This window comes from Notechis scutatus, chromosome 1 (genome assembly GCF_049901735.1).
Source record: "Notechis scutatus isolate UNSWTSFEM ecotype Mainland chromosome 1, rNotScu1.2, whole genome shotgun sequence".
NCBI lineage: Eukaryota > Metazoa > Chordata > Lepidosauria > Squamata > Elapidae > Notechis > Notechis scutatus.
The window spans coordinates 72,555,564-72,567,644 of NC_142009.1; the positions used below are offsets into that span (position 1 = coordinate 72,555,564).

The following is a 12,081-nucleotide window of genomic DNA, read 5'->3' on the forward strand; positions in this document are numbered from 1 at the left end:
CTACAGTAGGTTGATTCGTCCATAATTAAAGCCATAGGAAATTCACTCTTTTGCAAAGCTTGGTTATCTGTCCTGGGCTACAACAAGATCACAGGGTCCACAACCAACAAATAAGATAAACTCTGCCCACAGCTTCAATTCAATTGAGGAAATGACCAATACAAGCCTGTGCAAAAGCAGAACCAACCAAAAATCAATTTCCAAAAATGGGCAAATCAGAAAGCTGCCTAGATGTACACCCAATTAGTACCAGCCACTTAGAGTAAGCAATCAGAACTCGGCATGAACTAGGAACCAATCAGTTATCAGAAAATGAACAATCAGAAGCTAGAATGAAAAAAGGGCCAATCAGGAACCATTATATCCAAAATAATCAATGAGGATCAGGCACAAACTAAGAACCAATTAGAGACCAGCCCTCACCATCTATCAATTGGAAACTAGCTTGGCTATAGACCGATCACTTCCTGCTCAGGTGTCTGTGATCTGCTATGCAGACCATCTTGCAACTGAAAATGCCAGCCTCAGTTGCCAGTGAAACTTCAGAAAATCTGATGTCTAAAACACAATCAATTCTGAAACCCAACACTGTCCAACAGATGCCCACAGCTTTTACCATTAAACTATTATACAATTGAACTCTGTAAGAACACAGCTCACAGCAACATACAAATCATTTTTTCTATAATAAAAAAATCTCACCAAAAAATAGTCTTACCTTAATGTGCTTGCCAGTCACCTGAGGCGTTTCATCATAACCACCAAAGGTGTTAGGAAGACCTGAAAAATACATTCAATTCTATAAATCTTTTATATTTATAAATGGAAAGAAAATGTAACACTATAACATTTTTGAACAAAAATCCTGCAAACATTTGAATTATCTGAAGGCAACTCTCTTATGAAAGTTTTTGCTTCGCAGTAAAGTAACAGCAAACTTAGCACAAGTTGACAAAGCAAAAACCATTTTTCGTAAAAGAAACAATTTAATTTTGTCAACAGTTTATTCACAATTTTATCTCAAAGAAAAACATTTGGCCACAAATCTAAAACTGGAAGTATCTGCATACCACATTTACGATTTCAAGCCTCTGACTTCATTTAAGTATGCCCATTTTGCCATAGACTAAAGCCACTTAATTTTAATGGTCACTGCTCATCTGTCACATGGTAAGACACCAAACAATGAAACATTTGTTTGAAAAAACAAGCACCTAACAAAGAAAGTCCATTCACCCCAAATTTCATAAATGGTTCACCTCTGACAGGTTGACAAGCTATTCAGCATAGTAATTCATTTTAATGCTGATAATGGCACCGGTACATGCTTTCATAACACCTATTGTTTCAACTGTTGTGAAAGGGATGAATTCAGACAGATCTATGCATACCTGCATTGGGATAACAAATGATGTAAGTAGTTGTACATTTTCCTATTGCTTCAATGAAAGGTCTCATTTCAACTGCCCCCAAAGCACAGTTTAATCCAATGCTGCAAATATAAAAGAGAATCCAACAAAACCAAGTTTGTTTTAATCACAAAATCATACATTTGGAAGTAGTCATTTAGGAAAATGTGACCAACTCCTTGTCTATGCAGAAATCCAGTTTAAAGCACCCCTAACAGATGATTGTTTTGAACTCATCCAAAAGGACACTTGCTCATTACCATTTAAGTATCTTGTGATCAAATTTTTCTTCAGGCATAAATATGGTAAACCATCAATTTTCTACTGGAATGGGATCTAGGTATAAAAATACATAGCATGGTATGTAAAAAGCATTGTGTGGACTAAAACCAGTGACACCTAATTCAAGAATCTAGATGAGATTTACATAATTGGGAATATTTTGGGACCAGATGGAATTTTGCAGTATCCAAATATTTTGATCAATTATTGCAACCTCATTGCTTTATTATTTGCTTTACGGGAATCTAATTGTTTCTACAAACCACTTTGAGTGCCTGTCAGAGGAGTGATATAAAAATAATATACAGTGGGATATAATACAAATGCTACTACTTCTGCAGATAGTAGATTAGCAAAAAAATCAATTTCGAATAGGGGACATTCTGAAAATAACAGATGTTCCAGTAGTGTCAACTCTATCATTTATTTATTTACATAAAAGCTAAAATATAAAAAGTTAAAAACAAACATTAAAACCAAAGACACATGAGGAGGGCAGGGACAGAGAGTGAAATCTCATATAAACTTCCCAATTCAACTGTATTTTGCAATTTCAAATTCCAAAGCTAGAAAAAGTTGCTTAAGAAAGGCAGCCATATAAATCTTTTAAATAAGTAGTTAGAATAAGAAAGATTAACGTCATCAGTGATTAGCTTCCTAGGCAGCAGCTGCTTGCTGGGGTTGCCAGAGATGCTTCATGCAGAAAGCTAATTTAGTAACTAGTCAGGAATAAAGGTGAGAATCTCATTGAATAACAAAAACAAGTCTGTAGAAGATAAGCCTCCACCAAGCTTTGGATTCACATATGTCAACTGCAAAGAAGCCACGTGAAGGCTCCCTGTAGTTGCTTCAATGGCCTCCTGAGGTTTTCTGGGCATGGTTATACATGCCCAACAATCACTTCTATCAGAGAAAACGGAGCAGCTGCAATTCCTCTGCTACTTCAAGGAGCTGATCAGGAGAAATATGCCCCCCTCACAAGAAAATACCTTGCCCACCTGTCTCTAGCTAGAAGTCCTCCAACTCCCATAATTCCCCACTCAGCATAAGTACTACTTGGAATTCTGGGAATTGAAGTGTCAGTTGGAGAAAGAGCTACCCTAAATTATCAAATACGATTTATTCCAACAAACTAATTTTGACTACCTGAGAAGTTACATACATATTCAGAAATTTTATATTGCCACCTACTCATACATGGTGACTCAAGGTGGCTTACAAAAATATAAAAATGCCATATAAAACAATAAAAAGAATAAAATAATATAGATATAATATAGAACATCTCCTTCACCTTACCAAGGAGCATGATTCTTTAAAATGCTATAAAAACAAAAGGAAAGCAATAATCCTCTCTGATGATAAAAAGCACAAGGAGGGTCAGAGATTTTAGGATGCCTGAAGAAAAGAAGAGAGTAAAGCTTTCCCTCATGTGAAAATAAGTAAAATTGAATTTACGGCTTCAGTTCTTTTCTTTTTTCTTTTTCTTCTTTTAGGGCTTCAATTCTTATGAGGCAGTGATTCCCTGCACCTCCAGTTCAGATTAAGCTTTAACAATCTCTCAGCAGGCTGCTATTGCGAGAACATACTTACAGAAGGAAGATTCAGAGAGATTGCAGTTAAGACTGCTGGTGAAGTTTTTCATTAAAAAAAAAAAAAAAAAAGGTCCATGGCCCTATTGATACATAACAGTGCTCTGCTCACTGCAGTGCAAAAGGTAAGAGATGTATTCCATTGTAATACTGCATCTTCTAAAAATATTATAGTCGCTATTAACTTCTGAAAAAATGTTTAAATTGGCAGTCCTATCAATGGACACTCTCCTAATATTTTGTAAACTAAAGCCATCTCATAGACTTCTTACATTTTTTTATAATCCATGGGGAGGTTTATGCAATCTTTGATTCAATCAATCTTTGATTAAGCAGAGATTATTTGCGCTAAGAAGCAGTAATCTTTGATTCAGTCAGCAATGAAGGTTGTATGAGCTCTGCTAAACAAGAACTCACAATTCACTGCAAATAGCCTACTGAGAGGCTTAGCTGTAGAGAAATTATCCACAGTATAAATACCATCTATACAGCTAGTCTTCACTGAACTGTCCTGTGTTGCAACCATTCAGAGTTACCATGGTGCTGAACAAGTAACTTTACAACCAGTTGTTGTAATTAGGAACGTCGTGGCACTCAGGTGATCAAGATTCAGGCAATTTGCAACCAACAGCTTTTTATGACTATTGCAGTGTTTTGTCAGTCATGTGATTTCTATTTGCGCACTTCACAGCCTGCTTCCAAAGATGGAGAAGCTGACAGTAAAATCTCACATCATGGTTATGTGATGTCTCACATAACGACCATGCTGCTTAGCAATGAAATTGCTAGTCCCAGGTGTTGTTAAGCAAGGACCACCTGACCAATAATCTACCTAGGACAGCTGTCACAATAACAAGACAAATAATTAAACACAAAGAACATTCTAATATGCACTGGATATCTATAGCAGCCCAAGAGTATAATAAGAATAGCAGAATAGATTCAATATATCCTAGAAATTATTATTCCATGGTCGGTAAAAAGACACTAAAGCTGAAGAGATCAGATTTTAGCAAGACAACAATCTGATACATACTTTCAATCAACCATGAACTATATATAACAGAAAAGGTAATGGTTTTTCAACGGTGTTCATTGACCCCAGACTTGAACAGTACTGAGAAATCTCAAACATGAAATCATACCCAGGGTGATATAAGAGTATTTCAAATCTGAGCTAGAAGAGTTTTGCAAGTAAAAATGAGGGAACACATTCAAAAGAAAGAACAGACTCTTAACTGGCTAGAGGAAATATTGCAAAGTTGTTTGTTCTTGCAAAGGATGCCACCCAGCTTTTACAAAGTAATAGTTAGAAAGCTGTCCAAATCTCTTCACTTGTTGTAGTCACTTTTTCTCATTCAGAATCTATAAACAGCTGTATTCAAATCTACAGAAAAACTGGATGTTTAGCTTTGTACCTTGCAAAGGTTGCAATCTTCTGCTGCTCACTTCAGCATTTTTTGAAACATGATCAGAAATGCCTCCTTTTTTGTATGCAGTTGATTATGTATCCTTCAATATATGCATAGATTCCACATTTACTTTTTTTTCTACATGATCAATGTCGCTAACATTTTAAAAACAAACTGGGATAATTATAAAATTGGCAGACACCAATTAATTGTATAAAAGATCAATGACGTCTGCACTGCTTCACAAAGGCATGTAATGATAGAATAGGCAATATAGCAAGGGTATATGGCTGCCAGTCATTCAAATAGTATAAATAAAATTAGATATATACAAGGGTACAATTCAACTGGTGTAACAACCCATTCGGTGAGCGCATGCTTTGAGTGCGCGCAGAGCACTTCCTACTACTGACCTTCTCCAGCAATCCCTGCGTGTTTAACAGCTGATGCGCAGCAATCCACTGTGCTACACGAATCAGCTGAACTTGAAAAACAGGATATAAAGCACCGCCTAAGGCCCGGGTGGGTGGGCCCAACAACTGATGGTTGGAGCAAACAGAACCCGTTCGCTCCCAGCTGATCTTTGGAGCTACCAGTTAACCCGAACCGGGCCGAACCGGTAGAATCCCACCCCAGGATATATATCTTACCCATTATTCAACAAGACCTGTAGCCAGTATAAAGTAGGGCCAAAGATGCCTTCCTTATCAATCCATAAATAAATTGTTTCCATTTAATTCTGTTAAGTCATGTCTGGTTTATAAGCTTTTTACACTTTTTAACTCGCCAATCAGAGCTCCCTTTTCACTTTAGGTTCTTTGCCCCAATAGATGCATTTCATCTATTTTTCCTACCAGCCTCATTTGTTGACCTTCCTTTACAGATTTTCTATTTCTCCTTGCTTTCTCCTTTTTGATCAGTCATTTCCCCAAGACACAAAAACAGAGAGGAAGAGCAGAACTGACTTCAGCCTGTAACTGCTGCACTGCATCTGTGTAATGAGATGAATTAACTGCAGTAGAGCTTCACGTCAAGCATTTCCAAACTTTACCAGATGTGACAAATTTTGTCAACCAGGGACAAACAAAGCAGCTGTTCTAATTTCTTCAGCTAATAAACCTAAAGTACTCATCTGCTTGGCGGTATTTATTAACTGTTTTCAAGCTTCAAGCACAAACTGGAGGAGGAAAAGGGCAGGTCTGTTTGGAATCATATCCAATGCACAAACTGTAGGGAAGAAAATCAGCAAGCAAATCAAGATTACACAAGTGGATAGAAAATTGATATATTGACCCTGAGCACTTATGAGACAATTTGATGTGTGTGTGTGTGGCAGCACCCTTTCCAGCTGTCAAGAAACCATACTAAGAGAGAGGCCTGGCAGGATTTGATTTCTCCAGATTATCATCTGCATTTTCCTATGGAGAAATGAATCCTTTGAAATTAATGATTTCTCTGAAAACAGCCAGTGGTGTTAGACTGTGGATAATCTGAGCAACAGCAGCAATTAACAACTGCAAGCTCCTTGTGGAATCTCTTTTAGCAAAATGGTTATAGAATCTATTGCAACGCTTATTGTAAAGCATATCCAGGGTGTCTGTTTTCTCACCAAAGTGGCTGGCTGTGAGATATGCTGATGACAAATGCTTCCCCAGTCTGCCCAGAAAGAGTACGGCCACTTTTATCGACAATGGTTCCTGATACCTGTAGACCACAAGGAGAAGAGTAGGGGGGAAGGCAAAGCAACAATGTTAAAAACAGTGCAATAATAGATGCTAAAGTGAATTTAACTTTAATGCTTCTGTGGAAAACATCCAACTTGCCACACAATTGGAAATGAGTGACTTTTTCCCCCCATCCCATCTTTCGTCAAATCCCTTCCATGCATTTGGGGACCACAATATCCAGATCCCTTCTGTGCATTGGGGGACTACAATACCCACAAACCCCAGCTACCCCTGGGCTGAAGCTTCAGTTCCCTTTAAGGGGAACTGCCTGGAAAGGGCCGCTCTATCCAGAAAGCACAGCAGAATAAATTTTTTATCTGTATTCAATACTTAAAACCCAATCGAATTTTAATGATTTTGCTCAAATAGGGATTTTTTTTAATTAAAAAGTCCATTTTCTATAGCAGTATGAGAATAAGTTCTTCCCATCTGTCTTTTATTCTGCCTTATGAAGCTTGACATTTCTTCCGAACATTGTAAGCCTTTTTTAATTAGGGCTATATTTCTAATCTGGCATACAGTATATATATATATATATATATATATGTTCACTACCAAAAAAAAAAAAAAAACCAACACAAAGTCACTTAAGGTCTCTATGGAAACAATAACATATAGCAGAACCAAAAGTAGCAGCAATATCAGTTCAACAGACTATCCTCTAAATTATTGTACATATCAAGTTCTTCTCTATTCAGCCTACCCATTGTGCCCTAAAAATACCACAAGCTTATAAAAGCAAAATGATTGGTTTTCCTTGCTTTCCGTGCAACAAATGCCCTCATGTCAGCCAAATAATTTGGGGGGATCAAGTGCCAAGAGCCTGTGGAGAATATATGTGTTAAATACATATCCTTCCTTTAGTCAATGACAGATGTTCCCTGCTGGGATTATCATCTCCCAGCATCAGGTCACAAGGTGCAGAAGACAACTTATTGGGCTCTATTGCAATCCTGACCAACATTGGTCAGTCAAGGACAGATGGGATGTAACTATCTCATCAAAACATCCAACTACCCACTCTTGTACCAGGCAGTCTGGCTGCTCTAGGCAGAAGGAGGTGTTGCCTGCTATCTGTATGGAGCAGTGGGGAACAGGAAGCTGTCAATAAGATTTAGGAAGCTTTCAGCTGCTATTGAAGTTCCCAGCTGAACCTCAGCACATTTAAAACAGCAAACATAAAGGCAGCAGGTGGGGAGAAAAGGGGGCATTCCAAGACTCAGCAGCAGCTACCCTCTGAGTTAGAGCACAGAATTGCACACTGAGCAATATTATTATTTGTATTTTTAGTATGCAGAGACTCCGGGAAGGAATTAACATATTTTTGAACATGTAAAACAGACAAAATATGCCACATATTACAGTTGCTGAGCCCACAATTCAGCTTTATCAGCTAATGAAGCCATAACTTAGTGTGAAAATTACTCGGATTCAAGGTTGGCATCTTCCAAGGGACAATAATTAGGAGGCCAGGCAAGATTCTTATTATTTGGCACACTGGTAATATTATTGAGGGGACATTTTCAGACTGCTGTGTATGGCAGGTCATTTATTTATTATCATATAATATGATTATAAAGCACATCTTGGAAAGAGCAAGCTAACACAGAATATCTGAGGTTTCCAAAACACAGTGTTCTTGATTATATTAACTACTGCAGAAAAAGGGAAATGAAATCTTTTTCAGAAGAACTGGATAATTCTAAGTTTAATTAAAATATACTCACAAACAAGGGTCTTGGTTCATATTCTTCTTCAAATAACTTTTGGATAGCAAAGAGAGCTGCCTGTCCAATGAAAATATCACAGTAAATTAATCCTTTACTCTAGGAAATTCTCATTTCATAAATATGGAAGAGAAAGGGAACAAATTACTACTAATGAAAGTGTATAGCTCAACCCTGCTCCAAAACATGCATACGGAGAGTCAAGAAAAGTATGCAAACCACAGTGGAGCCTGCTGGATATTTGTAACCACAAGAAACACGCTGACCTGTGTCATCTATTGCAGGATTTATTACAAAATAGACCCTGAGAGTCCATACAGAAACTGAATCAGGTAAGATGCCTTAATAAGACCTTACCTCAACTGAGCACAATGCGGAAAACATATTGGTACACATTTTTTAAAAATGCAATATTTCGCAAACTTTATTTTAAACCCATATTAAAGCTTCAGTCAGGCTGCAGTATGAACTTCACAGAGATTTTCAAGGCTGAGAGAGAGAAGTCAAGGAATGATCCATGTTATAAACTTCATCTCTTAGGCAAACTAGACTAAAGATTCAGGTTTGGCTCTATTTGCTTCACTATACTATCTTGACTTTGTACAAGAATTCCAGAAAACAGATAAAGATTACTGTGTCCCTTTTTCTTGTTTCATTTCGAAAACTTCTCTTTACTTAAGGGAAAAGTACATTTTTAAAAATCACCTGACACAGATTTCCAAATCTGAATTGCGAATGTTATAAACCAGGGGTGTCAAACTTGTGTTGTCACGATGGTGTCACATGACATATTGGGACTTTTTCCCCCTTCGCTAAACCAGGCATGGGTGTGGCCAACATCTGACACATCTGGTCTGTGGGCCGCATGTTTGACAGCCCTGTCATAAACCATAGGACAGCAGTACTCAAATTTTCAATTGCCCTTAAAAAAAAGCCAACCTCTTATTTTATAGTAAATAAAAGGATATCTGGCAACATAGCCTGATTAGTCTATGCAATGACTTCATTTTCACATATTATTGGGAATGGGCATTATCATTACGAACTTCCAAGATTCTACATAAAACCTCACCTTAGCATTGGCTGTATCAAATATGGTTTCCACCAGCATGATATCTGCCCCACCATCTAAAAGACCTTTGGCTTGTTCAGTGTAGGCATCTACCAATTCATCAAAAGCTAAAACACAGCAACAAATAGTTACAACAATGAAAAATGTACTTTTCCATTTCAGCTTCTAATTAAACCTGCATTGTAATTCCTTATTGTTTGAGGTAATACATGAGATTGCTAGCATCAGATGGGCTATCAGATATTACTAAATTTTTGCTTAACTATTTAAAAAATACCTGAGGCTCTTTTAATTTATCAGTATTAACTTATTAACTGTAGCCAAACATGAAATAAAATTTCAAAGTGAGAAAATATTTAGAACTATTGAATGTTTTGAGTCAATATGGCAGAACTGCAATTAGAACTAAACTGACAGAAGCAGATAAAGCCAAATTAATAATCATTTTCAGTTTTAAGATTATCAATGGAAATACTTACTAACATTCCGATAATCAGGACTTTCCACTGATGGGGAAACAGAAAGGGTCTTGTTTGTGGGGCCCATCGCCCCAGCAACGTATCTTTTACTACCTTAACAAAGGAGAAAAGGATAATATTTAAATGACAAGCTTTGGATTGTAAAACAAAGAAATGCAAAATAATAGACTATCCGATCTTATGGTCTTCATTTATATGTAGTAATGAAAAACCATGACTGCCTTCCAGAGATTAGATAATAGCAATAGCACTTAAACTTATATTCCGCTTTATAGTGCTTTACAGCCTTCTCTAAGTGGTTTTACAGAGTCAGCATATTGCTCCCAACAATCTGGGTCCTCATTTTACCCACCTCAGAAGAATGGAAGGCTGAGTCAACTTTGAGCCGGGTGGGATTCGATCTGCCAAATTGCAGGCAGCTGGCTGTCAGCAGAAGTAGTTTGCAGTTCTGCACTCTAACCACTGCGCCACCGAGGCTCTATGATCCATTCTGCCAAAAAATATCTTGTAGAGTGTACAAGTCTGCTTCTATTGATCTTCATACACTAATTAATAATAATGACCATTGTTTTAGGATATAAATGAACAAAATCCTGAAGTGAACACCAAAGATAGGTATGGACAAACTGTGACCCCAGAATTACAAATGGCCACTGAGTTTTCTTTTAGCTCTTAAAATGGTACTGCCAAATTTTTGATTTCCTACCATTTTTGCAATAGGAAGCCTTTGAAAAGAACAGCATAATCCTAAATCCTTAGCACCATTTTAAGAAAAAAAGCCCAAATGTCACCATTTTAAGAAGAAAAGCCCAAAGGCAGGAAAAACATAAAAGAAAATGTTGACTTCACACTTAAACATGGAGATCCTACTTACTTTGTGTTAAGACTTCACCGATTCTGATATTGTTCCCATTCCAAATTACTAAGGGTGATTTTGGCCAAAGTCAATATTTCTAGTATGATTTTCTCTCATAGCAGCAATGTATCTCTACGCACTACACCACAGGTTCCCAATCCCCAGGCCATGGCCCACAGCCAGACCATGGCTCATTTGGAATCGGACCACGCAAGTGACGGGTGAGCAGTTCCATTTGCGCGAGCAATGGTACTTGGGCTCAGGCACAGAGCTCCATTTGCACAAACGGTAGATGCCCTCCCACAAAACCATCCCCTCTGCTCCCCATTGGGCCGCCAAGATGGAAAGGTTGGGGACCGCTGCTCTATACTCATAGCAAGCATGTGGGGGTCTGAATGGTGTGGTAATATAACCTATTGATCATTTTATCATTTTCTGTAAGGCCTTTGTATAACTAGCAGTAAGTCTAGAAGATGTGGGCATTCTTGGTGGGGGTAGGAGTATCTTTGCTCAGAGTGCCTCATTCTGTTTTGATTCTGCCAGTTTAGAAGGAATAGGAAAATGGGTGAAAGTTCAAGGTACAAGATACACAGTTGTGCTTTCTCATGGGACTTTCCAAACTTTCCCATGAGACTTTCCGTGGCTGCATGATCTCATCCTAGCAAGGTAACATCTGGGACTTTCCAAGATTGTGTGTTCTCATGCTGGTGAAGTAATCTCCTGTTGAGGTCATTGTTTTCTGAATATGCATACTGTATATTTTGCTTGTGTGTTTTCTCAATAAATACTGCTACCTGAGTTCTCTCAGGGTTGGCATTTTCTCAGAGACAGTTCCTGTGTCTCATTTCAATGTCAAACCACCATAAATGGTGACCCGACGTGATAGCTTGGAAAGCTATCGCGTTTCCCGCATCCTATACTCATCGTCGCGGACGTCGACTGGGCCCTCATCTTCTTCGCTGGACGAAGATAGATTCTTTCGTGAGTATGGGGGAGATCTCTCGAAGGCTCAGAAAGAGCACATCAGGGAATTGAGAGGGATCATTGGGAATAGTTTTGGGTTTGGAATTGGCAGTAGGGGTTGTGCTGTAGGAAAGAAAGAAATTGAGGACTTACTACAGTATGTTTGGAAAAATATTAAGTCATATCCGGAGGGAGGTAGTATTAAAGTAGAGTCCTGGAAAAAGATAGGGAAATTTTTGCACGAGGAACCTCGTGCCCCTTCTTCAATTTTGTTAACCTGGAGAGTGATAATGGATGCATTAGCTACTTATGAACAACCGCTCCTATCACCCCCGAAGAAGGTTTGCCGCTTTACCATGCGGTACGTTTGTTGCCGCCGACGGCACCTCCAGATAAATCTGGGGAACTGTCTGGCGCTAGCAATACTTTGTCAGAGGATAAGAGTTTACCTTTAAGGGTTCAGGTGGATGCAGTTACTGCAGCTATTCAAGAAGCAAAGAATAGAGGGGAATTATCAGGAGATGATTTGGTGGAGTTTGGAGTAGAAGTTCAACTTAATCCA

At 38.2% G+C, this 12,081-nt stretch overlaps 1 protein-coding gene across 1 annotated transcript in view; it reads right to left on the bottom strand.

Moving 5' to 3' along the window:
• The window catches only part of MTR (5-methyltetrahydrofolate-homocysteine methyltransferase), a 79,047-nt gene that overhangs the window by 50,607 nt on the left and 16,359 nt on the right, over nucleotides 1-12,081 (bottom strand). The window contains exons 5-10 of the mRNA XM_026669412.2: nucleotides 9,701-9,793; nucleotides 9,222-9,328; nucleotides 8,150-8,209; nucleotides 6,305-6,399; nucleotides 1,392-1,492; nucleotides 719-780 (exon numbers count right to left, since the gene is read on the bottom strand). Coding sequence (XP_026525197.2) covers nucleotides 719-780; nucleotides 1,392-1,492; nucleotides 6,305-6,399; nucleotides 8,150-8,209; nucleotides 9,222-9,328; nucleotides 9,701-9,793 — 518 coding nt within the window. The remainder of the gene's footprint in view (nucleotides 1-718; nucleotides 781-1,391; nucleotides 1,493-6,304; nucleotides 6,400-8,149; nucleotides 8,210-9,221; nucleotides 9,329-9,700; nucleotides 9,794-12,081) is intronic.